Here is a 27286-nt window from a genome sequence, read left to right as displayed (position 1 = left end):
AGAACAGCTAAAGACAGCACCTTGTGCAGCATTGTTTTCTCTATGACTTTATCGGCCTCTGACATTGTTGTGCAGAAGTTTGGTCGACTCTTCTTTACAGCGTTGCCTCAGCTCATTGAGGTTTGTGGGTATTAATTTATGAACAGCTCTCTGGACTTTGACTGGGCCATTGCAACACCTTGGTTCTTTACCTTTTAAGCCTTTCTGTTGTAGATTTGTGAAGCTGTAGCTGTCAGACAGATGGACTCAAATTGACTGTAGAATACTTTGGTATACAGAGGAGTTGATGGACTCAGTGACTGCAAGGTGCTCAGGTCCTGTGACTGCAGAATAATCATGACTGAGGTGTTTATGCTGATGTGCTGTGGGGGGGGGTTTGGTTTATTTTTCCCAATTATGGCATCGTGCTAAACATCTCCACTTTGGTTTCATCTGTACAAAGCACAGTTCAGATGCAACTTTGCATTCAGATTCAGTTCTGTCCACATTTTAGCCAGTTATTTATTTTTTCATTAGGGTCTATCAATATGGGCACCCCATCATAGTGTTGCCCGTGGCTTATCTCTCATTATGAATATGTGAGTGTTTGCTTTTCACTGTTTGTTTTTGTGGTTAAAGCAATAACGCAAGCCAGGCTGCAGTGGGTTCTGAATATAAATGAAGTCCCACTATAAAGGCAAATTAACCTTTCATTAGGCATTTAGTTAGACTGATTATCAAACTTAGCGTATATCCTCAGATGCTGCTATGATTGACAACGGCCTGCTGGCAAGACTTTAGAAGTGCTACACTGATAAATAAAAAGTATGCTTGTTTGGAATGCAAATAACTTTTCTTGAGAATAAAACATGTTTGTTGTTTAGTTGTTTGTCAGATTTGCCAGTAGCATTTGGCAGTTTTAAACTTTAATGACAAAAACTCTCGGGTATCATACTAATTTGAAAAGATCCACTGTGTCCCATACTGTGGTACAAATAAGTTTTCTTTCATAAATGCGCTCCCAATAATGGATCCAGTAGCCTGGAGCTGCTGAGTCAAACTAAATGACAAAAATAGTGGAAATATAACTCTGATGGACATTTCTGGGGTGACCTGCTGGACTTACGTTGGATTCATTGACTATTATTGCTGTCACTAATGACAATTTTTCTAATTTACCACAGCTGCTAGTGTGGCCAGAGCAGACTCCAGAGGACGTTACTATAGTAACCATCACCCCAGACTACCCCAGTTCACGCCACACAGGGTTAGTCAGCGGCCTCAAGAAATTCACCTGGTACTATGGCTCTACCCTCTGCTTCACAACGCCTGGAGATGGTCCCCGTAGCCCGCCCACTCTGGTGCAGACGCACGAGGACAGTGAGTATTCACACATGCACAGACACACACACATGCACACGAGCAACAGCGTGAATAAAGCCAGCAAACAACACAAAGAACTCCCCCTGTGAATAATAATAAAAGTGCATTAGCTAGCTCTCCGTTCAGTCCAGCTGTTTTTATCAGTGTGATACACAGCTGTGTACACAATACCCAGCAAACACAATACACCTGCACTCACTGCTTTCTTTCAGGCTCTTAGTTGCCTTTCACTCATTTTTAATTTCTTTGTTCTTAGTTTCCCCGGACGTCTCCCGGTTCCCTTTTATTTATTTATTTTTTTTCTCTACGTTGCGTCTTTCTAAAGGGAATTGACTCATATGTTTTCAGGCTTAGTGGTATTTATAGCCCACTGTTCCATGGATAAACATAATAGCTGCAACTCCCAGCTACAAGTGCACATGCACACCATCACTCCATCAAATAAACACAATAGCCTATAGGCAGGCAGACGAGCAATTATTACCAACCAGTAATTATTGAGTGGGAAAGGGATATTAGTAGCCATATGTACCGTACACACATACACACATACACAGCAGTGGCCAGTTATTGATTGGTTGCTGGGCGTGTCGGCAGGGTTAACGGTGGGTGTAATTCTTGCTTGATGATAGCTTTTTGCATCCGCGTGTGTGTTTGTGTGTGTGTGTGCACAAGTATGAGTGTATGAGAGTTATTGAATGTCTCAGATGAATAGCTTAATCGCTCTGCAGGGAGAAGGGGTTAGAGAGCGATTGATGAAATGAGAAATGGCAGGGTTGCACCCACCTGTGTGTGTGTATGTGTGTGTGTCTGTGTGTGTGTGTTGGTCAATGTGGTTAGGAAGAGGCTTGTGAAGTCATAGGCCATAGGTAATATGCTGTGTACGACAGAGATGTGTGCTTGTTTGCAATCAAAAATTGCCTGATTCACATCACTGTGCGTGTGTGTATGTGTGTTTTGTTTTTCAGCCCCTGGACGTGTTCGCCGTCTAAGCTTCACTGAAATCTTGGACACATCGCTCAGAGTCAGCTGGGCAGAACCTGAAGATAAGAACGGCATCATCACCGGTTAGATCTTTGCAACGTGACAGTAAAACTAAAGGAGCAAAACAAAACTGCAGATAGCCTCTAATAATTTTCCCCCCTTTGCCCTCCATCTTTCCTTCCTCTCACTTTACCAGGTTATTCACATTTTTGATGAGATAAGTAATCTTCTCAAATGACCAATTTAAGTGAATTTATAAAAGCATCCCCTCTCGGTATAGTTTCTTCAGTTTCCTCCACTTAGTCTCTTACTGTCCCCCATCTCTAAGAAGACGTTTGTGTGTAACTGATTCATCATCAGCTAATCCTTTCCCTTTGCAGCTTGTCTCCTCTTTTTGTCTCGAACATGCCCTCATCCCACGCCTCCCAACACCCGTGGTCTTGTTTGTGCAGCACATCGCAGAGCTCTAGGCACTTTCCCCCAGATTAATTTAGCCCTTCTTCCTCCTTGGCTCTGTTAGTCAATGGGGAACACAACAAGCTGCTGTGAATTAAGCGATAACTCTACATTACACGTTTGTGTCTTTGTTTTGTTGTCCAACATTCATCCAGCACCTCCACCACAGGACCACAACCCGACAGCACAGGGAGCAGTGGCTTTCCAGTCAGCATACACACTCAGAGGAGTGAGAAAATGGGTATTCAATCAAGGTCACCTTGCACATTTACTCTTTTCTCCTCAACCTGCTTTTCATCCAGCACCTGGTGAGCAGGGAGACAGATGAGGGACCATTCACTCTCTCCAGGGCTTTACACACAAATGGCCTCACTCACACACACATTTGAAGGTGGAGTGTGATGCATGACTGCAAAGATGCGATGGGACAGACAGGATTTTGACTGGAGTTACCCCTTCTGTACTCTCCCTTCCTTTATGGCTCTGCACCTCTCATTATTTGTACGCGTGTGCGCTTCTGCACACATGCTTGTGTGTGTACTTGTGTCTGCTTGTGTCTATATGCGCCTTTATTAACCCAGCGTGTGCGCTACACCCCGCAGGTTACATGCTGTGGTGGGAAGTGCCGAATGTGGAGTCAAGTCGCGAGGAACGCTCCTTGTCCAACTCCACCCTGCAGTACCAGCTGACCGGCCTCACCTCCACCACCGTGTACACAATACAAGTGGCTGCGCTCACTGCTGCAGGACGGGGCGTGGTCACATCCTCCACCATCTCCACCGGGGTCCCACCAGGTACAATAAATAAATGCACCGGTGCCTGTGACAGCGGATGTTAAAAACTGTTTTTCATGTGTGTGTATCTGGGGAGGGGGTGTGTCTGTTTGTGTGTGTGGAGCCGAGTAAATATGAGTGATGAGCTGTTGCGATGCCATTGTCTTCCCTCAGGCTGATAAGTAGCTGTTACTGTGAATCCATGAATCATCACCCACACAGCGAGCGCACACATCGACAAACACAGTCACACACAAGAGCCGGTCATTTACAGCATCTCAGAGAGTGCTTTAGTGTAAGCTGCAATTGTGTGTGTGTCTGTGTGTTTTGTGCGTTTGGACTTAGGCCAAGTTGCAATCATTATTAGCGCTGATTAACTGCAAATGGCAAAGTGGAAGAAATGCAGCAATGGAAGAGAGAGGGCAAGAGACAATCAAAGAGCAGGACTGAAGAAGGGGGAAAAAGAAGAAGATGGAGGAACATAATGAGGGAAGAACAGAAAACATGAGAAAATCCAATCTCCAAAGAGTCGAAGACCAAAGTGTCTCAGAAATGGACTCAGAGGCGGAAAGCAAAGTGTGGGAGAATGGAGAAAAAAAACACAGCTCATACAGCGGGATTTTTGTCCTAACATTTTCTGATTACTAATTTATGAATAAAAGAAGAAAAAGTGAAAGCAAGATGGATACAGACAGTTCAGATTTGGAGGTTATTCATTAATTCATGAAAGCAAAAGACTGAAGGAAAGACGAAGGAATATTAGGTGGGGAAAAAGAACTAAAGAATGAGCAGCGAGAGAGCGAGAGAGGAAGAGAGAGATCCACAGAGTATAGATCCTTGTCTTGTTTATTTATTCATATATTCATGGAGTTTTGTCATTCATCTGCGCGAGGCAGCTGATATCAACATTTCCACATATAACCCTTACAAGTTTGCTGCGTGCATTTACAGAGCAGAGTTTGCTGATAGCTGTAATTTGTCTTGCGGTGCACACACGAACCGCACTGTATCCAGACTAAATGATGCCTTGTTTCCACAATGGTTGGACACATCCGCGTTTTGTTGTCCCGTTTCAGTGAGGAATCCTCTCAGGTATTCTTCGAAATCTGTCCGATTTACGCCATTTGGCTTAACGCGTCGGCTTTACAAACGTGTATTTTGTTGTGTTCGGCAAACACGACGCTTGCAGCAGAATTGGATGGATTACAGCGGATCACGCCGTCCAGAGGTACCAAGTATTAAGCAAACACAGCCGAGAGAAGTGTTTGAAAAGAGGCTCTAAAGTGCTCAGTCTTGATTGAGTGAGATAATTTAGAAGCAAAGTGGATTGTGATGATTTTTGATTATGCCAATTTCATTAACAGAAACAAGCTGTCACATATTTTATCTGTTAGCTCCTGATTAAAACGAGCGGATTTTCAAACGCTGTCTTCCGAGCCGTTGTCATATGTGCCGCCTGCCAGACCAATGGCAGTTCAATTCAACAGCTGTCAGTGAAGAAGTCTATTCCAAGCCAGCTATAAAACGTGTGAGCGTGTGGCATTTGAAAGGTGGAGCTGTAAAAACCTTTAATAGGAATATTTAGTTCTGCTTGAATTGTGCATACAAAACGTATCATTATTCCTCTGTGATTTATTCAAAGTTTTAAAAAAGAAAACTCACCACAGGGAGAAAATAATAGTTGTTTTGTGGTTGTTGTTGGCCAGATTCAGCTCGGCTCTCATTCTGAGTAAGACAGAAGCAACTTTTTAGACTTTTAGTCGGCCGTGTTTTGTTGTCACTGAACAAACTTGGGCCACATCAGTGATTTTTTTATTGTCAGAGAATTTATTTTGTGCTGTTAGATGAATTAGTTGATTTCCAATTATTCTTTCTTGCAGTTATTGATACTGTCACGCTTTGCTTTCAAGTGTGTAGCCTTTGCCAGTTGGGGATGACAATTACTGTCTAATTAGCTTTGCCGAGACAAGTTATCATCACAGCCAAAAGCTTTTTAAAGTTGATGTTTCCACAGTTAATCATTGATATTTTTTGGGGGGGAAGAGAAAATAAACAGCAAAACTGAAATCCTTTATGTTCCAGCTACATTTTGTCAGATAAGCTCTGCAGTTCTGTACTTTGCTGATTGACTGGCTGCTGCTGGAGTGTACAGGTGGGGGTGGTCACCTCCACCAAGTCAGATTCTCACTTTTGTCATTGCCCTCCCACAATACTGTCATAAGAATTCAGCCTATTTTGACATTTAGAGACTTTATATGGGACATATTGAAACCTTCATCTTACCTCCACTGCTGTGCTGTGTCACTGTCTCACTGCATTGTGTTATTGACCTTGGAAATTTGGACTGAATTCTTCTGAGAGAGAACAAAATGCAGCGATTTTTGTACTTTAGTTAACAACAACCTTTTTAATCATACTTTTGTATGGTCAAACATGGACACATTAAAAAAAGTACTGGAGGAATTTTTTTGGCTTTCGTACTTGGCAGCATGATTCGCTTCTTTTTTTCTATCTCACATTAGCCATGTGGCAATTCTCAGACATGTTTTTGTCAGTTATGCCATTTTACATATTTGTATCTGTTTGCAGATAAAAACATTTCAGAGTTAATATATTTTTTTATTCTGCTCTTATTTACAATCCAGAATCTTCAATCCTACAATCAGTCTTCTTCCATGCTGTGGACAATTCATTCATTTGTCCATGTGTCCTTTACTGTTTGGACAAAACACAGGTCTCTAACTGAATGTGTATTTATGTGGTTATCGCAGCACCTGCAGTAGGTGTTTTAGTTTTCTTTCCTCAAATCTAAATCCACTGGCCACTTTATTAGTTACACCTTGTTAATACAGGTGGGTTGCCTTCAGAACAAGGTGAACTATTCCTCAGAGATTTTGGGCCATGCTGTGATAGTCTCACAAACTTTTTACAAATTTCTCAGCTCGACATTTGTAATGCAAATCTCCTTTTCCACATCATCACATCCCAGGGGTATTCTGTTCAATTGAGTGTGGAGGCCATTTGAGAACAGTGAACTCATTGTTATGTTCAATAAACCAGTTTGAGATGGTTTGAGCTTTGTGACATGGTGTGTTTTCCTGCTGAAATTGCCATCAGAAGATGGGTACGCTGTGGTTAAGTGTGCCAAGAGAATATCCCCCGCCATTACACCACCACCTGCAGCTGAAATTGTTTATACAAGCAGGATGGAGCCATGCTTTCATGTTGTTTACACCAAATTCACTTTCTGTTCAAATTCTGTTCCTTCCATTGTACACTTTTGGTGATCCAATGCAAATTGTAGCCCCAGTTTTCTGTCTGTAGCTACCAGAACGGGCACCTGGTGTGGTCTTGTTCTGCTGTAACTCGTCTGCTTTAACGTTCATCGTGTTGTACATTCTTCTGCATACCTTGGTTGTAACAAGTGGTTTATGACTTCTTGTTGCCGTCCTCGCAGCTCAAAGCAGTATGGCCATTAGTATCAACAAGGTGTTTTCACCCAGAGAGCTGAACTTGCTGGATATTTTCTCTTTTTCAGACCATTCTCTTTAAACACTAGAGATCATTCTGTGGGAAAATTGCACAGACCAGCCCGTCTGGCACAAACAACCATAGCATATTCAAAGCCACTTAAATCACTTTTCTTTCCTGTTCTGACGCTTGGTTTGAACTCATCAAGTAAACATCTTAACCATGTCTAACCAGTTGCTGCCATGTGATCGGCTGCTTAAATATTTGTTTTAATGACTAGTCGAAAAGTTATACCTAATGAAATTGCCAGTGAATATTTAAGATATCTTAAAGCCATACACAGACTTCTATTCTCATTAAAAAGGAACATGTAATAATCTTTTTTTCCAGTAAATGTTTTACATATCTGCATGATTATCAATAATATGCAGCAGTGACAGGTATCTTGCAAGCACTATCTGCATATCGGCTAAAGCACTGTTTGCCCTGTTTTCTATCTGCAGAACTTCCTGGTGCTCCTTCAAACTTAGTCATCTCCAATATCAGCCCTCGGACCGCAACGGTGAGATTTCGACCCGGTCCTGATGGCAAGACCGCCATATCACGGTGGATAGTTGAAGGACAGGTGCGTGTGACTGTGTTTGTGTTGCATGCACACTTTTGTGGTCAGCTCTTATCGACAAATCAAGCAAAAGAGAAACTGTCTTCCATCTGATTACCTTATCAACAGGTGGTGAAGGATGATGGAAAAGAGGAGGAGTGGAAAGTTGTGTACCAAAAAGACAAACAGCCAGATGCAGACACTCTGGAAATCCCAAACCTCACTCCTTTCACTCAGTACAGGTGAGCAGCAAACACACATATCCCACGCTACCACCTGCACACACACATATAATCAACAGCTTCCTCAAACACATCTCACTCTGCACCAGGTCCTGCTGTATTGCTCGGCTCAGGAGAAGTTAGATAAATCACACAGACACACAGAGAGACAGTTCCATCGGAGACTTTTCTGTTTGTCAGCACCTTCACAGCTGCTGCATGCAGATCCTTATTACCCTCCTGCAACTAGCCAGAGGGAAGGAGAAGGATGAGGACGGGGAGAAAAGAGGTGATCAGAAAGTGGGAAGGGCAGCAGAACACATTAAAGAGAAGACGAGACAAAGGGATTAGAGACGAGGAGAGGAGGAAATGGAGGAGGACAGCGGAGTGTCTGTAATCCCTCCTCAGGGGGAGCTTGTATTTTGTGTATGTGATCAATCGCCATTCTGAACAGCAGCAACTCTTCCCCCTCTCACTCTTTCTCGCTCTTTCCTTCTCCTTCTCTAGCCATCTGTCTGCCTATCTTCTCTATTTATCGGGCAATCTGACCATGCCTTCCTCTTGCTCTCTGTATCTCGGCCTTCATCTGTAATGGGATTGCAGTGTGTGTATGCACGCGCTGTACACTCACAGGGATTATGTTGTCACAGGCGACACCATTGGGACGTTAGATGAAGTGATGCACTTGTCAGTATTTCTTATCCCCTGCTTTAAGTCCCTCTTTACACCCTGCTCTCTATCTCCCAATACAGGGACAAAAAACTCAAAGATGTAGTCTCTTACACAACCTGCACGCTCACACGGTTTATCGTTCAAAGCCACACAGAAGCACGGCTTCTTTTAGAAGTTACAAAAGTAACAAATACTCCCTAATGGCTCTGCTTTCTTATATCACTTTTACTGACTGAATACGTGGCACCATCAGTCAACTAAACAAACTCTGGTGGAGAGTTCCAGATCAAAATACTGAAAGAAATATCATATATATATGAGATGGGACAAATCTGATCTGAGCACAGAAAACTGAAATGGTTGTTAATCTGTGCTCCATTCAGTAAGTTTTGCTTCCTCTTCAGTAAAGTTACATGTGGATGTCTGACATACATTTAAAAAAATGTGCAAGTACAGTTTTTTTTTTTTGTTTGTTTTCTTGTTTTGATTTGCAGCTGTAGTTTAATGGGTATGTGTCCCCCAATATTTGGAACTTGTGCATTTGGCCCCCGTCCTTATCTCCAATAAAAGCATAAAGAAAGCAGAGGGTTTATTTAGGAAAGAAACGCTAACATTACTCAGAGAGACTCTAACAGAAGGAGGTCTCTTTCACTCACCAATAGAGCTTTGTTATTGGCAAAATATGAATTATGAGTTCATACAACAACTGGACCTTGAGTGGTAAATGTAATTCTCTCTGACACACACTCAGTGTGCAGTGGTCTCAGTCAACCACTCAGCAGCAACTCCTCTATTGCTGTGAGCTTGCAGGCAGCTTGATAAGATTGCAGGATTGGGTCTAATATTAGGACATAAAACGATGTTTTACGAGTTTAGTGTTTTTGCAAAAAAAACTAAGCAAGGTAAAGTTGCCTGTCCTGGTTTTTATTCAGCTCTAAATGTACCTGATTTATTAGCAGGCTGATATTGTCACTCAGTATTAGCTATTGGCTGATATGTCAGTATCTGTATTTATAATGACTGGTTTAAAAAATAAAGAAAACAGGAGAAACACCCTTCAGCCATGTTATCAGCATTGATGTTGGATCGTTTGTCCACCAGAGGGTGTTGTACAACTTCCCTGCTAGCAACAAGTGTCTGGAATGCCACTAACACAACAACCAGCTGATCATTCAGAGCGTAAAGAAGTCATCCCTCGCTGTATCTATAAAACAAGTTAACTTATAAAGTGTATTGTCTAAAATAAATACACAAATGTTAGAGAAATCTGTTTGTTTAGTGTAAGCTACTTTCAGCTGCTCCCTTATTCACAGGGGTTCAACACGGTAGGTTTGATTAGGTAACATTTTTACACTGGATGTCCTTACTGACACAAAGGGATTTGTGGCTCCTTCATTGGGTAAAACTAGGAATCTTTTACTTGTTTGGAAAATGTGTAAACCACTAGACTTAGGAGCCATTCTGTTTTGTGTGACAGAAAGAAAAATATATCAGCCGAAGTATCCAAGTATGAGACTTTCAAATCCTCTAATAACAGTACCGCTTTTAAAAATGCCATATCGGCCAGCCTCTTCTGATTCCTTAAATTCTTCCCACAGCAGAGATATTTGTATGTCTGACCTGTTTTCAGTGAAAAGTTTGAATATAAGCAGAAATTTAGCTGAAGCACATCTGATTTATTAAAATCCATTACAAATCCAAGTAGCGCATGTGCAATTAACCTCCATCTCCCTCGGTGCTCCAACCTAAGCTACACATGTGGTTCCAACAAATGTGGTAAAACGAGTAGACATGCAACAGCAGTCTGGCCAGCTGGGATTTAAACTAGTGACCAGGCACACTAACAGCTCATCTGTCAGGTCACACAGCTAATAGAGGTTTTATAAGCCTGTTTTTGAAAGTCTGTTTTCTTGGATCTGCATCTGCTTGATAATTTTCTGGCACCAGACAAACGTGTTTGCCCAAAGAAGGAGCACAGCTGAAAGTGTGGTTATATGCTGATTAGGCAGCACAGTTCAATTTGTGTGAACCTTTTTTGGCATGAAATTTCATTTGTGCCTAAATCTGCTTAGACCACATCTTTTCACAGACACAGAGAATTATCATAGAACACAGTCAGACTCTCCAAAATCACAAAACATGTTTCTTAAATGATTTTCCACAGCACTACTACTTTGATAGCTGCATAACTGAGAAGATTATTACATATCAATGTAATCCAGGGATTTCCAAAAAAAGTGAGAGAAACAAATGGATTTTTTCAGATGTAGTTGATCAAACTCCTGTAGTTATCACCAAGGCTTCATTCATTTTAAACCTCTTGGTATGCAGCAGGAGTGGGCCAGATCTTAATTTCATAGATTCCAAATTCCAGTTTTATTAAGAATATAAAAGCAAAAATGTAAACAAAGTGATGCTCTGATAGTGGAGGCAGAAGCACCATTGATGGGTTTTATTGGATTATTGTATTCCCCTCTGCTCAGACCAACTGGATGGCAAAAATCAAAAACCTGCTTACTTTATGCACACATGACGCAGTGTGAATCCTTTCGTCCGCAACTTAAAAAACTCACCAGACATTACAATGTGATTTAAATAACATTAACCACATTTTTCCCCTCTGTTGGATAAAGACTGATACTTTTGACACAGACCTGCTCGTGTTTATTGGTCTTTAATGTGCACTCACCAGCCACTTTATTAGGTCCTTCTGTTCAGCTACCCAATAATCTAAATATCTAATCAACCAATCAAATGGCAACAAAACATGACATGTAGAAAGGTCAAGATCACCTGCTGAAGTTCAAACGGAGCATCAGAATGGTGAAGAATGTGATTTAAGTGACTTTGAATGTACCATGGTTGGGGCAGATGGATTGGTTTGAATAATCAGACACTTTGCGTCAAACAGCAGAATGCCACACTTGAGCCACTCCTGTCAGCCAAAAACAGGAAACTGAAGCTACAACATTCCTGGTGCTGCTGTGGCACTCAGATGGTATGATCAGAATTTGGCGTAAACAGCGTGAAAGCATGGATACATCCTGCCTTGTGTCATTGGTTCAGGCTGCTGGTCATGGTGTAATGGTGTCGGGGATATTTTGATATTGATACTAAGGAGCTCAAAGTGTGCCCCTCAAACATCACAGCCTACCTGAGGATCGTTGCCAACCTTTATGACCACAATGTACCCATCTATCTAATGTTGCTTTGAGCAGTATAATGAGCCATGTAAACTTGTATCACTGTTCTCAAATGGCCTCCACAGTCACCAGATCTCAATAGAACAGATCACCACAGATGTGCAGCTGACAAATATGCCACAACTGTGTGGTGCTGTCATGTCAATATGGAGCAAAATCTCTGAGGAATGGTTCCAGCAGATTGTTGAATCTATGAAGAGTCAAGGCAGATATGAAGGCAAAAAGGCTCCATGCCAGTACTAGCTGTAGCTAATAAAGTGGCCAGTGTCTGTAAGTACAGAGAAAAACCACTGAGTCCCTAATAATTGCTTTAGTAATTGTGTGCAAAGCCCAATATTCCTGCAGGTCCAATCACAGTCTGTTCATTCTACTGCTAAGCATGTATGTTTATCCATATCTGTTTTATTTTAAAGGTGCTTCATGAAAATTAACCTCTGTCTTCTATTCCCTGATTTATCTGCGGCTGCTTTTGGAGTGGATGAGATGAGCAGAGGGGCTTGTGATTGGTCATTACCAACTCGTGCCCCTGCTGTTTCTGTATTCTCCTGTTAATAATTGATGCAGCCTCTTTTCCACATTTGGATCAGATTGCACCATCACCTTTGAAAATGAAAACATTTGCCGCTCACACCCAGCTGTGTGATTAGTGAGCCCTAAGAGTTGACAAACAATGACAGTGATGATGTTTAGCAGGTAGAAACTTTACCACGCCACATCGAGATTTGCTAATTAGTGTTACACTCAGAGGTAAATTGAGGCTGATGGGACTTGAATTGAAAATATTTGAAGAAACGTATTGAACCCAAACACACCCCCACAGCCTGATTGTTATAAATTGCTGTCTCCAAGCCTATTAAGCTCCCTTGATCAATATCATATTATCAGAATTGTCTTTTCTGACTCTGAAAAGCATAAAAGACATTAAACTGCTTTCACTGGCTTTATGTGAAATGAGCTCACCTTGTATACAATGACTATTCCTGTAACTTTCCTTTCTGTTCGCACCAGGTTCAGGATGCAGCAGGTGAACATCGTCGGATCCAGTCCCATGAGCGCCCCCTCTAGGCTGATTCAGACCCTACAGGCTGCCCCAGACACACACCCCTCTGACCTCAGCCTTCTGTCTGCTACACAGACCAGCCTGCGATTCAGCTGGAAGGTACTAACACACATACCAGACACAGAGTAAACTGTGAAACCTTCCACCCTGATTCTGCCCCTTTACACTCCTTCAGAGAGGGTTAATTTGGACTGCCTTTGTTTCTTCGCGCTGCATCTCGTTGTCTTTGCTCCCACTTTAGTTCTCGTGTGCATATGTATGTGCACGTGCACTCTGCAGCAGCAGGACTGAACAGGTTGAGTGGTTGACAGGCTGTAATCAGTGTCTCTCCTGGTTATCAGTGCTAACACTAATCTGTCACATTTCCCATTCACCATGTGGACTGCTAGCTGTACAAACTGCAATGTAATTTTCTCCTCACTGTCTTTTCTGTTTTTGCTCGTGTTCCTGCTCTTCATCCCTCTCTCTTTTCCCTCCATCTCTCCTTCACTCCCCCTTCCCCCCTTATATTATAACATAAATGGAGAGCAGAGTATTTTCCATTTAAGAGTTGGAATGAGAAAAAGAGCCTGTCAAATCAGACACAGACACTGAGGTGCTATGGGCTACCTGTGCAGCATGCTAATGGGATTTTACCTGCATGTTAGCGCCCAGCCTCAGCTATGCTAGGTTTTCTGCTGTAATGGAACCGTCACAATGGTTTTAGCTAAGGCTATTATTCTAAGCTGCATATTAAGGGTAATAAAGCTAATGTGACATTCTGTATTATGGCTCCTAAATGCTAAGCTGAGCTAAATCACCAGGGTATTTAAAATGACTGGGTGTCTCACTTCCTTATCTGTTGCACAGCACAGAGCAAACGCTGTGTACAGTGTTGGTTAAAATCTGCTGCAGACTTATATACTGTGAGCAACCTGAACTTTCTGCTGACATGATCTTAGGACAATGAGTAATGGTTGTGGAAGTAATGCATGATCAAGGGTGGGTCAGGGGCAGAATGAGATGACAGAAAAAGTGTGGACAGGAGACGAAGAGAGGGTCGCAGGAAATGAAAATGGAAGTTAATGGAAGTGAGTAAAAGAAGATGACAGAGGGTGACTAAGATGGGGAAAAGAAGTAGATGGAGAGAAAAGGATCAGGAGATGGGATGTCAAAGGGAAGAAAATGGTAAAAGGTTTTTTGATGTACTTTGACACAATAACAAAAATAACCATATTCTCGAGTGCTACAAAAATGCCTTTTTTTCACTTGTTCATCATTTTGTGGAGAGCCGTTTTCTCAGTCAGCTTGTTACCATGAGTGACGGGCTCCTACATTTCACAACATGCTCACATTTTCGTTTTTTGGCGATTTCACATTTCAAATAGCTTTCTTCAGTTTCTGACTTGTGATTGCTAAGTTGGGGCTTATTTGAAATCAGTGAGTTTGTCAGATTTTATCAGCACAGCACTTAAAAATACACTATTACCTAGCAATAAATATTTAACTTTGGAAAGAAATACCTCAAGGGAATTCTGAATGGTTAGAATGGTAGATTTGCTTCTGTGCTTGGGATCATTGTCCTGTTGGACAGAGCTGTTGGTGTCACATTTGACTCTAAAATACTTTGGTATACAGATAGGGCTGCCACGATTAGTCGACTAGTCACGATTACGTCGACTATCAAAATCGTCGACGACTGATTTAATAGTTGAGTCGTTTGAAGCTTTGTAAGATCGCAAAAGAGGCAGGAATAAGTAGCAGGATTTAAGAGTGTAATAACGGACTGAAACAGAAGATGGCAGCACTGCATGTACAAGGATGCCAGCTGCCGTTAAACCCCGAAGAAGAAGTAGCTCTGCCCCAGAATTCATAGCGCAGCTGTCAACAATGGCGGCAGCTAGTTAGTTTTAATATGACTCTTATTATTCTTTCTGGGTCACAAAATAAACGTTTAACATATTTTCAGGCGAGAATGTAGCTGTGTAAACCTCAAATATCTGCTCAGTTTATCAAGACACCACATATTTTCAAAAGCGCTCCAACGTTTTCAGAGACGTCTGTTACCCACTAGCTCGATAGCTAGCGGGGGCAAGCCTGTGAGAACACCGGACTCCCGGCAAATCGTTTTCAAACCCACCGCCATCTTTCACTACTCAGGTTAAACATATATGAGTCACTTAATAACCTTTTTAAGTTAACTGTTTGGCTTTTTTTAGTATTTGTTCCTGAGTAAATCGGTTTGGCTGAGATTAAAGTTATAGTTTTTACACAGCTGAATAAACATCAAGCAGACAGCTGATTATCAGAAGTGTGAGATGCTCGAGAATATACTCCGGTGTCCCGTTATATTTTAGATAGCAAGGAGTTTATTAAACTTTACCGAAACAATCTGCAAATTTCATTAAAATGTAATAAACTATCATCTTGTCTTTATTTTTAGTTAGCACATACCAAGCTGTAAGCTAATGATGGTTATATAAGAGCAGATGCTACTGGTGCAATAAGCTGTACGCTGTACGTCCAATGGCTGCATGATCTGATTAGTCGACTAATCACAAAAATAATCGGTGACTAGCAGCCCTATATACAGAGGAGTTCGTAGTTGACTTAGTAAGGGCAAGGTGCTGTGTGACGTGTTTGTGCTGATGTGTTGTGTTCTCCAAACATGGCGCTCTGCATTATGGCCATACATCTTCACTTTAAAGTTGTCTGTCTAAAGGACATTGTTCCAGAAGTTTTGTGGTTTATTCACATGCTGAACCTTTCAATCCTAACCTGTGCTGCTATGTTCATTTTAATTGCCCCTTGGGGATAAATAAAGGATTCTGATTCTGATTTTAGAGAGTCTTTCTCCTGGAACCCTTCCAACCAAGAGATACCTGTTCAGTCTTTTTCTATTTGTACTGTCATGAGATGTAGCCATTGCTTTTTTATTTATTAGTATGTTATGAACACCTGAATACTCCAGCCCAGCAAACTGCCAAACCACCTCTCTTTATAGAGGTGCAGAGTCCTTTGAAAACTTTCTCACATTTCCTTTTTTGTTGTATCAGCATGTTAACTATTATTTTTTTAGTCTCTCTCCCCTCAATTAATTGCTGCCGAAATTAATTAACTGCCCTCAAGTAGATTGATGCTCACTTCACAAATTGTTGCACAAATTATTGTGAGGCTTCTACAGTTCAGGGCTGTGGCATGCTCACCTGCATTTTTTGATTCAATATGGGAACAAAAAGCAAAATCAGATGAAAAAAATAAATAAAAGATTTGCTCGGGAGAGTGTTGTGAAAACAGCTTCCTCCATGTGATGTGAGTCTTATACTGATTTCTTGCATTCGTGTGTACTTCCATGCACAAGTATGGAGGAATGCAACATGACCTTGGCAACATGACAGCAACAATAAATACAAGTATTTCTCTCTAATCTGCGCCTCTCTTCCTCTCGCTGTTTGTTTCCTTCCAGCCTCTTTCAGAATCTGAGTACAACAGCAGTCCAGAGACTGTGGGCTACCGTCTGCGGGTGTCCAAGACAGACGGTCAGGGGGAGAACAGGAATGAGGATGTGAAGGGTACTGGGGGCACCAGTGAGGCCACATTAGAAGGTCTAAATCCCTTTACCCAGTACCAGGTTCAGATACAAGCCCTCAACTCTATAGGACCAGGACCGTGGAGTCAAACTGTGCCAGCACAGACCACAGAATCTGGTATGAACATAGACCTCATTGATCCATCTTTCATCTTTGCAAGTGTCCAGCAGAGATGCCTGTAAGATATCGTATTTGCTGGGTATAAGAAGGCAGATGGATGAGGAATAAAGTGCTCCCATTACCTCCCCGTGTCTCCTCTCATCCTGCCACCTCTCTGTGCCCTCTACACTCTCCCTCTGTTTCAGCGAGATTAAGATTGATGGGGAGAGGGAGGAGGAGATGATTGAGATAAAATCGAAGATTGGTTCAGAGAGTGAAGTAGCACTGAGCGGTGTGTGTGTGTGTGTTTCTCTGTGTGCTCGCTAGTTCCATCTGGATCTCCAGTGAATGTGACTGCCGAGGCAGTGAGTTCCAGCAAGATCCTGCTCATGTGGTCTGCTCTCCCTCAGTCACAGAAGAATGGAGTCATTCTGGGATATAAGGTGAATAAAACCTGCAAGTCGTATCCTGGCATCCCTACTTGACCTCTTTAGTCCATTATCACTTCCTGCAGCAATCACACACACACACACACACACACACATATATATATAACTCACAATCTGATATAAGCTAAACATGATGCAACATCCTGTAATTGCTCCAGTTTGTTCTTCCTACTTTAATGCTTTTAAAAGCACCCCGCTGCAGTAAGTGTGTTTGGGGGCCATTTGCGTGTAATCACACGCACGCATGTGAGAGAGGCTTTTGTGATTAATACGCTTTCATAAAACAGCAGTTTGTGTGATGTTGTAGTAGAAACAATAGCTGGATTATTCATTCACAAAAATGAACAATAATCCACAAAGGCTGCTGGTTTTGCAATTACTTTATTTGTAATTTAGTACATAAAATGCAGTGTAGGCAAGAAAATGGGATGTTTGTGTGCATATTCGTGGATTGACTGTGCTTTACAGACTCCGCATGAGTATTCAAGTCCAGCCTTTCCACCCACTAAAGATACATAGCCCGCAGTCTATCCACATCTGCCAAATTAAAGCTTTACCCTTTCTCATATTTCCCCAAAAAACAGCAGACATGTCTGTCTCATTGTGAGCCCCATCGAAGACATACTTGACATAAGCTGCAGGTTTCCGAGAAAGAGCTGGAAAAACAGTGTTGATAGTGAAGTGCAAGGTGAACTCATTTTCTCATCACTTTTGGCACTGGCAGTCACACCTGTGTGGGTGCACCTGTTTTTCGGGGTAGGGTTTTTTTGGACTCCAAAGCTCACCCTGGAGTGATTTATGTTCTCCACTAGCTTTGGCTTTTAAATAAAAAGGAAAACACATAGCAATTGTCTGCATTTTTAAGTTGCCTTTCAAACATTCGTCAAAAGAAAAAAGAAAATGAAGAAAAATATTTGTGCTAATATAGAAGCAGCAGTGAGTTCACCTCTTAATCTCCACCCAAACACAAGACAGCAGAACAAAGATTTAAAAGGGGGAGAATTTATCCTCAAACCCATGGACATGGTTGTGTTATAAATACATAAATCTGCAAAGGAAAATAGGCTGTGACTGTGTGATATAAACCGGTGCCATCTATTAAAAAAAGGAAAAACACTGTGTGGAATCCAGGTCATCCACCATGCCCAAAGCACATCACACTCCACATCTGTGTGTTTTCTTGTGCCCTCCTAAGGATCACACTGAGCTGCATGCCTAACATGTTAATAGATGGGAAGTGACTGCCAGCAGCAGCTTTTTAACACCTTCCATGCGCTAGTAGATGCTGAATAGTTGCTGCTGCTTCCTGCTGTGCACTCCTTAAGACTATTTCTGTTTTTAGACACTTGGGTTTAAGGTGACATTTTCCTTCAAATGGTTTTAAGTGTGCGGTATTGATGTTCACGCTCATGAATATTAAAAAAAAGAAAAGGCGAAAAACGAAGAACAAAAAAAAGAGTGAGCAGCTCCTGACATATTTTTTTAAATCGGAAACTGTAAAAGTACAGCGTGCACCGTTTTGTTTTCTCAGTGGCTGGCACTAATGTCATTTTAATTTTAGTATCGGTTTTTGTTGTTTGAGGTGATGAAGCCTGTTTTTCTGTGCCGTTGTCCTCCATGGCTGTCAAAAACACATCGCTGAGTCACATCGTCGCTCAGGCTCACGCGCTCCATCGTTCACTTGGCTATGATTAGCACTGGCACTGTATTGTGAGTCAGTTCCACGCACACCACTCTAGTGTTAGAAATACTTGCAAGCACACTAAACCAGCAGCTGAAAAACAAATACACTTTGTATGCCTGTGTGAAAAACAAATATTTTTTTAAAACCGAGAATAACTTTATGTGTTTTTGACCCAGTTATGTGCTGCAAAGCAGATAATGGATGGAACACTAATATTGTGTCACCTTAATAACTTAGAAAATACAGATTTGGGTTCCTTAAAATAATCTCCAGGATGTTTGCTCAGTGCAAACCAGGTAGTGTAAAAACCTTTTGATCACAGACTATAAAAAGTCAAATATATCAGATGTCCAAATTCACCTAAGTAAAGAATCACCTGCAATAGACTGAGACGTGAACACTGATTAAGCATAATGGTGCTTTATCCTGCACATTTAAACACTGGAAACAAAGCTTTGCCTCGCTGTGACCCTACACGGAGATGCACATCAGTTGTTGTTTTGTTTGTTTTTTTAATTCGCCTTTTTATGTTCTGCTTTTTTGTAGTCTTAACTGATTATATTTTGGAATTTATTACTTAATTTCTTTAAACGGTGTTGCATTCTGTGCTGTATATAAAAAAATTAGGATATTATTGTTATTATTATTCAGATAATTATTGCAGTAGCCTGATGTACATCTAAGATAGGAGTGTTTAGGCTACAGACACTGTCAAAATTGAAACAGACTGCTAGATGTGTTTGTTCATTTCTGTGTATGTTTTTTTTTTCTTTTTTTATGTGAGATATATTTGTTTTGGTTGCTTTGTGCAGGTTTTATACAGCAAGAAAGACTCAGAAGGTCCCCCAAGTGTTCAGGTGGCAGAAGGAGAGGGGAGTGTGTCGCTGCTCCTCGGGGCCCTCCAAAAATACACAGTGTATGTGCTGCAGGTGCTGGCATACACACGTATGGGTGACGGCCCACCCACCAACCGCATACTGCTAAGAACCAAAGAAGATGGTAGGACCCAGTTTTCTCTTACCCTGTCTAATCACCAGCTTTTTAATATATGTTTTCATATCTTCTATATTGTAAGTACTAATTCAAGAGTGATGTGTCCAAGTGGGATCTATCACTTACAGACAATCGCAAGTAATCACACGCATATAACTGACACACAGCACAAGCAAGTGCAAATAAGACCCAGATCCATATGCATCAGGAACAAAAAGGTTCAGTTTAAAGCGAATGTCACTGCAACTTCAAAGGAAGTCCCCTTGACCAAGAGCACTGACTTCCTGCATTGTAACCAGTTCTGTCTGCAATATACACAGATAAGAGGAAAAATCTGCCATTATGAAGTCTGTGGTCATACAAATTCATCCATCCATAAACCTTCAAAGAGAGCAGTATACTTTGTCTAGATGCTGATCAGGTGCATTCATAAAGAGCCGATCCCCGTCCAGTAAAAGTAGCAGAAGTCAAGGGTTTCCACACCTGGAGGGAGAGAGATTTGTACTTGTTAGAGGGACCTATCAGTGTGAATTTTATATGATAAGATATGATCTGTAATATTGCCTAAATACATATGTGTTCTGGACACTTCAGTTTTAGCCCTTTTAATAGTTATGACGTTAGGAAGATTAGACGGCAACTCTTTGCAATTTGAAAATACCATAAAGTTGGATTTTTCTGTGTTTAACACAGCTTTAGAGGAGTTGAACAAGACTGAGCAACATCAAAGGCAGACTGCAGCACTGTCCGTGAGAGCACACAAAATGTAGTTTTTTTAACGTTTGACTTTGTACAGTACCGTAGTGGAGTAGGAAACAAAAAATCAACATGTAATTGAAGTGCAGACTTTCACTTTCAACTCAAGGGATTTAACAAAAGTATTGTAACAGTTTAGGAACTGTTTACTGCTGTTTTTATACACATTTTAAGAGGCTGGTTGACATTTTAATCACCGTTTTCTTGTTATTTCATAAAAAAAACACAGATAAAGTAAAGTGGAGTGGAGTTAATTCTAATTGTTGAATTTACTTTTGGTAGAAGCTCACTGGAGCTCTCAGTATGAAATCCAAATCAGATGTTGATTGAGTAGAGAAGCGAGGGAAGCCATCATTAGGCTGAAAAAATAAAATAAATCTACCAAATTTAGAATCTGGTAAAATCTTAAAAATTTTACCCTGGCCCACTCAGGGACACCAAAGTCTTGAAAGAAAGTGTTGCATGCAGAATTTCAAAAATAGTGTCATTGTCCAAATACTTATTGACTTAACTGTATGAAGAAGAGCAGTAGTCCTAATACGCATCCCTGTGGCACACCAACTGCATAAAAAAGAGAAGAAGGTGCACCTGCCTCTGTAGCTGTAGTATGTGGATATTTTGGGCTGTTTGAATCTGGCAAAAATCATAATTAAAGCTGTTTTCTTCAATATTTGGTGAATATTCAACATGATTTGTCGCTGACTTTAGAAAAACAAAACAAAGATTTATTAAACTTTGAAAGTTGTTTGTTTATTAAATAAATAAATAAGTTGGTAGGGGGCACAAATTTATTTGTTTGGGGTTTAGGCAACTCTGTGAATTTGCCTTAAACCCCGAGCTATGAATTTACAAGATCATAAAGTCATCTGTTGCCATCATGTGAGGTGTGTGGGAAGAGAAAGTGGCAAATACAAACCCAGGCCTTCAAGGGATCTACATGGAAAGAAAGGAGAAGTGAGCATTATAAAAGAGTTGCTGAGATTGTGAGACAAAGGAGATCATTCTGATTCTTCTGCAGATTCATCTACAGATAGTTTGTTATAACTTTTACCTCCTACATACAGATTGATTGATCACAAAAGGCCCTCTTTGTGTCATCTTTGCTGCAGCTGAACTAAACAGCGAGTAAGGCGTTTTAGAGAAGCATGAAAGAACATAATCAATGATTTCATTAATCACCCAGCCGTGGGTATTTGTGTTCATGTGTTCCACGCCTCTGCATCAACCTGGTAACCATGGCAGACTTTTCAGGATGGCAGTAACCTGGCCTGTTCTTTTCTGAATCATAAAGTACACTTGGGCACTCACACATACGCACAGACTGAAACCCTCATAGACACACTCGCTCTCCTCTATCAAACGGTGTCACGTTTGAAAAGTTTTTCTCATTTCAGGATGAAACAAGAATGAGGAAGTCAATTCCCGGCGATGTATAATGAACCTACGCATACACCTACTGTACTCACAAGCACACACACACACAGACATACGTTGACATGTATTTGCTGGTGTGGAACATGTGCTTTTATCAGGAACAACGACAGCCCGAGTGAGGCTGAAAGAAATTACATTTTCTGTTTTGTGTCTTTTACAAGTACCTCTTAAAGATGTGTAAGAAACTCACTCAATGTATATATTTGTGTGTGTGCGTGTGTCTGTGTGTGTGTGTTTTGGCGTGTATATGTGGAGAGCATATGCACGTACATCTGTGTGCTATAATGCTAACATATTACAGTATAAGAGCCAGATGCTGAGATACTCTTTTTCTCATTACCGAACTGAAGCACTTCTTTTGAGCCTCTTTTTCTTGCCGCTGCTGCTTTTCTCTTAAATTGTCTATTAATATCTTTTAATTCGGCTGCCAACTCCTTTCTCTATTTTTCTCTCCAGTCCCAGGACCCCCTGTCAGGATGGTGTTTCCAGAAGTTCGATTGTCATCCGTTAGGGTGGTTTGGCAGCCACCTGCATCCCCCAACGGCATCATATTAGGTATAAAAACAAACGCCCACATATACAAGTGAGCAGATATTTGAAAGCAAAATTTAAATCATAATCCATTTTTCATGCTTGTAGCAAATGATTTTGCAGTTTCAGCCACACACGCACACACACAAACACACACACACGCACACACACACACTCACACACACACGCACATCTACTGTGACAAGTACAAACTGTAAAATGGAAAAGATTCCCGCTGTCTCTGTATATGTGTCTGTACCTGAAAAAGACAGCTGTAGGTGCTTAAGGCACCTTTCCTAATAAATATGGCCATCTATATATATTTATAAATAAATGTGCAGATTCATGCATTATCACCGTGCGGTGTGAATCGGAAAAAGACTCCAGGAGAGGAGGAGAGGTGAGAGAAATGTGTGAGCTGCTGAGCTGGAAAGAGAGAGAACAGAAGGGGAGAGACAGCAGACAGTAGATGTATAGAGGTGATAGGAGGGACAGGTGTGTGTGTGTGTGTGTGTGTGTGTGTGTGTGTGTGTGTGTGTGTGTGTGTGTGTGTGTGTACGCAGTAACTGGGTGAGGAGTGGTATTTGTCCTCTCAGTGGGAGAGCGAGTTGAACAGGACAGTTTGAGTGATGTGTGACTGTATTGTTAGCGGGAGGACATTTAGTGCGACACCACTCTGTAGCAGAAGGATGAGTGGGAGGGCAAATCGCACTCTCTCGATCACACAGACACACACACAAACATACAGCCCTACTGTGTCCTTGCTGAGCATGTGTTGTGTGTGTTTATGCAGATACAAAGGTCTGTAGAGTACTGGTTTCTTTAGTCCTCATGACTGCCTCATTTCTCCTTGGGTTCTCCACCCATGGGGGACTGACACAGAAGGTGGACAGAGGAGAAACAAGACTACAGAAGGTGCACAATCTAATTTGGCACAGTGCAGTGAGGCATTTTTGTTCTTTCACCCTTCTATGAATATAATACAGCCACACATACACACTGAAGTAATAAAATAGAGGACACATTTTACTCAAATGTGTGCATATTGTATTGCAAATACTTACATGCTGAGTACTAAAATGCATACTAAAAAGTATTCTCCCATTGGTTTGCATTTCAGTGTGTCTCTTTGTAAAGTTTACAAAGGCACACATTTAAAGATTTCCTCTAAAATGCTCATCATTGCATGTATTGCATCACTACCTGCTGCCCAAATTCAGTCTGAATTTTAAAAATCTCTTATATTAACTGTGCTGGTTTGTAGATTAGTTAGTGCGAAATGATCCTTTAAACACATAACTCCAAAAGCAAAAGCTTTACCAGCTCTTTATTAGTGTGGCAATTTAATCAGCGATGGATGGATGATTATTTTCTTTGCACGAGAAAGAAAACATTAAGAGAATATCACAAATTAGAACAGTAGCAATAAAAACGCAGAAGTTAATTAGTAAAGCAAATCAAGGCATCAATATTCCCTCTAACTTTAATTAATGCATCCATAATTTTGCCATTTAGCACTTCTTTAAGGGTCATGAAACATAATGTAAAGAAGTATGAATGCAGCTCTAAACAACAGATTAACTGAGACCGTCTGCAAACCCCTCATTTTAACTCATTAGGTATTCTCTTTGTTCAGCTTTCAGTCATAGATCCAAGCTAAATAAAATTAAAAAAAACTAGGATGCTGAAAAATGTTTTTTTTTATTTAAGACCCTCAAGGGGTCCTAAAGGAAAACAATCTGTATATTTGGAGGTGGAACCGGACATCATAGACCACATATCTTACGATAATGTAAACAACTATGTGTTGTGATGTTTCCCCAACAAGGACCATAGAGCATCATAGTCCTTTATAGTCTTTTTATCAAGTGATTTTCTCTTGTAGATGCTAACAATTGTATTTCCTTCTTTTGGTAGCCTTTGCAAAATGGATGTAATTGGTCAGAGATGGATAAAAAAAACTGTTCCGAAGGGCGTTTGATGCTCTGACAGAAATAATATAATAACAATAATATCTGAACACTAGTCATCTGGACACTTCCAGCATAGATAGACACCTTTATCTCTGGTGTCGACTGTTGATCACCCTTTCTAAAATGAGTGTGTCACAAAATAAAAAAAGCCAGTGGAATATACATTACACTGATTCTGGAGTGATGCAAATTCAGAAACAATCTGCACGCAATCGCTTCACTCTATTCATGTCTATTACAGACAAAAGGTCAATCATTCACTTCATACTGATTATTTATTTGTTTAATATGCATGTATCCCCTTTAGCATTTCTAAATCAAATTAACCTCTCTCAGCTCTTACTGGTGTCCTTCTGGTGACACTTTCTCCATTTGTGGCTCTGCTCTTCAAAACAGTCTGCTTGTGTTATACCATTGGTGTCTGTCTCTCCAGTCTTTTCAAAACCCTAAAGGCAAAGAAAAAAAATTTGGTATACATTAGATGCACAGTCTGCTAGTCTGCTCATGCAAACCATAATGAAATATAGTGCATCGTACATTTTATATCTTATGGAAAAAAGGACTAAGGGCTTTCTCTAACGTGATGCAATCACTTAATGTAACAGAGATTTAGCCTCCAGTATGTGACAGCAGCAATGGCTTAATGATGGTACAGAACATAATGCTGTGCTATGACCCAATTGTTTCGATGCAGGAGGATTTGTGATCTAGCTGTTATCCAGTAATCTCCCACATGCAGCATTCACATTAACATATAATCAGACTATCTGATGAGATTATCACCCGCACAACCAGATTAGGTGCCTCTGAGCAGATTATTATCCTGACAGTCTTACTGTGAACTAATCACATCCACACACTTGTGTGTTTCTAGTGTGTATTTGCTGTACAATACAATCTTCATAATAAGAGCCTTTGTGAGTGGCCAGTGGCCTGTGGAAAGCTTGGACAGGGATCAGTGGTTTGAGCGTGCGTGCATGTGTTGAAGGATGTTAGTGTTATTACATGGCCTACTGCACATAAGACAGAGAAACAGACTGGAGCCGTGTACACCATGGGTCACAGCCAAGGGTACACACAGAGAGGTTATATGTTTATACACTGTGAGAGTAGGGGAACGTGGGCATATGTGAGTGTGTACTGGAGTTCTGCTCTGAAATCCTGGCTTTGTCTTTGGAAAATAGTAAGTATGAAGGAAAGAAGCTGCACATATCAAATCCCAACAGAGTTCAAATGTAGTTTCATGACCTGAAGAAAAACATATTTGTTTGTATGTTTTATTGTGGAAATGAAGCTGCGTGATATGGCTTTGTGCAGCTATGTTTGCAGGGGGGGTTTCGCCTCATATTGTGCTCTCTTTGATTCCTGCGGGCTCTGTGAACACAATCACACGCAAGAATTTCACACAGATTTCAAATAGCTTCCTCCTCCTTCTGTCTTTCCTTCTGCCCCTCACTAGGCTACCAGATCTCCTACCGCCTCGACAGCAGGGACCCTCAGCGCTGGACTACAGTGGAGGTGGGGTCCAATGCTCGGCAGTTCACCGTCACAGGACTTTCCTCTGAGCAGAGCTACGTTTTCCGACTCATTGCTCGCACTGCCGTGGGCTGGGGTGCAGGACAGGAAGCTGTGGTTGTTACCACTGAACGCAGAGGTAAAGGACACTCACGCATATTCAGGATCTGACTGCTCTAATTTTAACCACTCCTGTTTAAAATATAGTAGGAGCCCAACCTGCTGGCTCACATATATCACTTGCAGACGCACAAAAACTGTCCGTCTCCACTGTGGACTTAATGACCTGTGTCTGACACTGCTCCCAGAAATGTAGTTCATGACTTTAAAGCAGACTTCCGACAGGCCTCTTTTAGTCCAAATACTGCGAGATGTCAGAACAGCTACAGGTGCCATTAATATCAGTAATGATAGCTGATCTGTCTCCATGACACCTTACAAAACTGCTTCTGCTCGGTAAGAATGGAAGAGCTGAGTTTGTGTGAAAAAAAACACGGAGAAACTTAACACCCCATCGAAAATCTGGTCTCTTCTGACCCTCGGTGATTTAACACTTAAACCAGCTGCACCCAGCAGGAAGGCTGGTGCAGCTAGTTTGAAACTTTTATCCAGAGCTGTTGAGGTTGGTCTTAGGATACTCTTTAATGATGGCGCCATTCCCCGTGTGTGACAGTTTCAGGGCTTGGCAGACAGGCTCACTGATGGGCTTACTCTTTAATGGAACATAGTCATCATGAATGCTATTAGCTCCCGAGTGCCTCTGCTTTTCTTTATGCTGAGTCAAAATGACTGCATGAAAAGGACCTACAGGTACACATCTTTTGCTATGTTCGAGCAAACACTATGCAACTGATGGGGTCACCGATGGTGCTGCTTGGAGCTTGAGAACGAAGTCGAAATTACAGTAAGCTGTGAAGATCTCCACTCGGTGTTCTCTGGCACCACGAACAGTGTGATCTGATTCTGAAGAAGAACTAATGGAGCCGTATGACAACTTTGTTCATTTTGCTTCTTTGCAAAATCATTCCTCTGTGAAGTAATATATGGACAGTTTCAGCAAGAGTAAAGGGGTGTAAGATTTTCAGTTAAAATAGCTTCTGTCTTGCAGACTCTCTGTACATACATCATGCATCTAATTTGGAATTCATAGCACAGCAAAGTAATAATCTCTAATACAGTTCATATTGACCTGTAGTGATGCATAAGGGAATAAAATGTCTTAAATAAACCAGAATAAACAGGGAAAAGTTGTAAGCACGAGCAGCTTGATTAATGTTATTAATTTTAACTGCAATTTTCTAAATGTTTGCTGTGAGAAAGCTCTATTACAGAGGACAACCATAATGATTTTACCAGTATAATTATGTTGTCAGATTTCTTACAGTAATCGTTATGCAGGAGCAGTGTGGAATTTTCATATTTTGTGATCTCTGCAGCATCACTTGCTATTAAAGGTGTAATTCATTGCAGTTCATGTTTG

The 27286-nt window shown here is 41.1% G+C and overlaps 1 protein-coding gene across 2 annotated transcripts in view; it reads left to right on the top strand.

Annotated features, from left to right (window-relative positions):
* The window catches only part of sdk1b (sidekick cell adhesion molecule 1b), a 277836-nt gene that overhangs the window by 221095 nt on the left and 29455 nt on the right, over positions 1-27286 (top strand). For both annotated transcript variants that reach the window (XM_006796155.3, XM_006796154.3), the window contains 11 exons: positions 1164-1359; positions 2331-2429; positions 3405-3596; positions 7550-7671; positions 7777-7889; positions 12752-12902; positions 16249-16489; positions 16799-16914; positions 19417-19603; positions 22244-22342; positions 25751-25945. In XM_006796155.3, the coding sequence (XP_006796218.2) occupies positions 1164-1359; positions 2331-2429; positions 3405-3596; positions 7550-7671; positions 7777-7889; positions 12752-12902; positions 16249-16489; positions 16799-16914; positions 19417-19603; positions 22244-22342; positions 25751-25945 (1711 nt within the window). The remainder of the gene's footprint in view (positions 1-1163; positions 1360-2330; positions 2430-3404; positions 3597-7549; positions 7672-7776; positions 7890-12751; positions 12903-16248; positions 16490-16798; positions 16915-19416; positions 19604-22243; positions 22343-25750; positions 25946-27286) is intronic.

Source organism: Neolamprologus brichardi, chromosome 6, assembly GCF_056152115.1.
Source record: "Neolamprologus brichardi isolate AB-2024 chromosome 6, ASM5615211v1, whole genome shotgun sequence".
Lineage (NCBI taxonomy): Eukaryota > Metazoa > Chordata > Actinopteri > Cichliformes > Cichlidae > Neolamprologus > Neolamprologus brichardi.
Note: the sequence above shows the minus strand (reverse complement) of the source record. Positions and strands in the feature narration are given on the sequence as shown.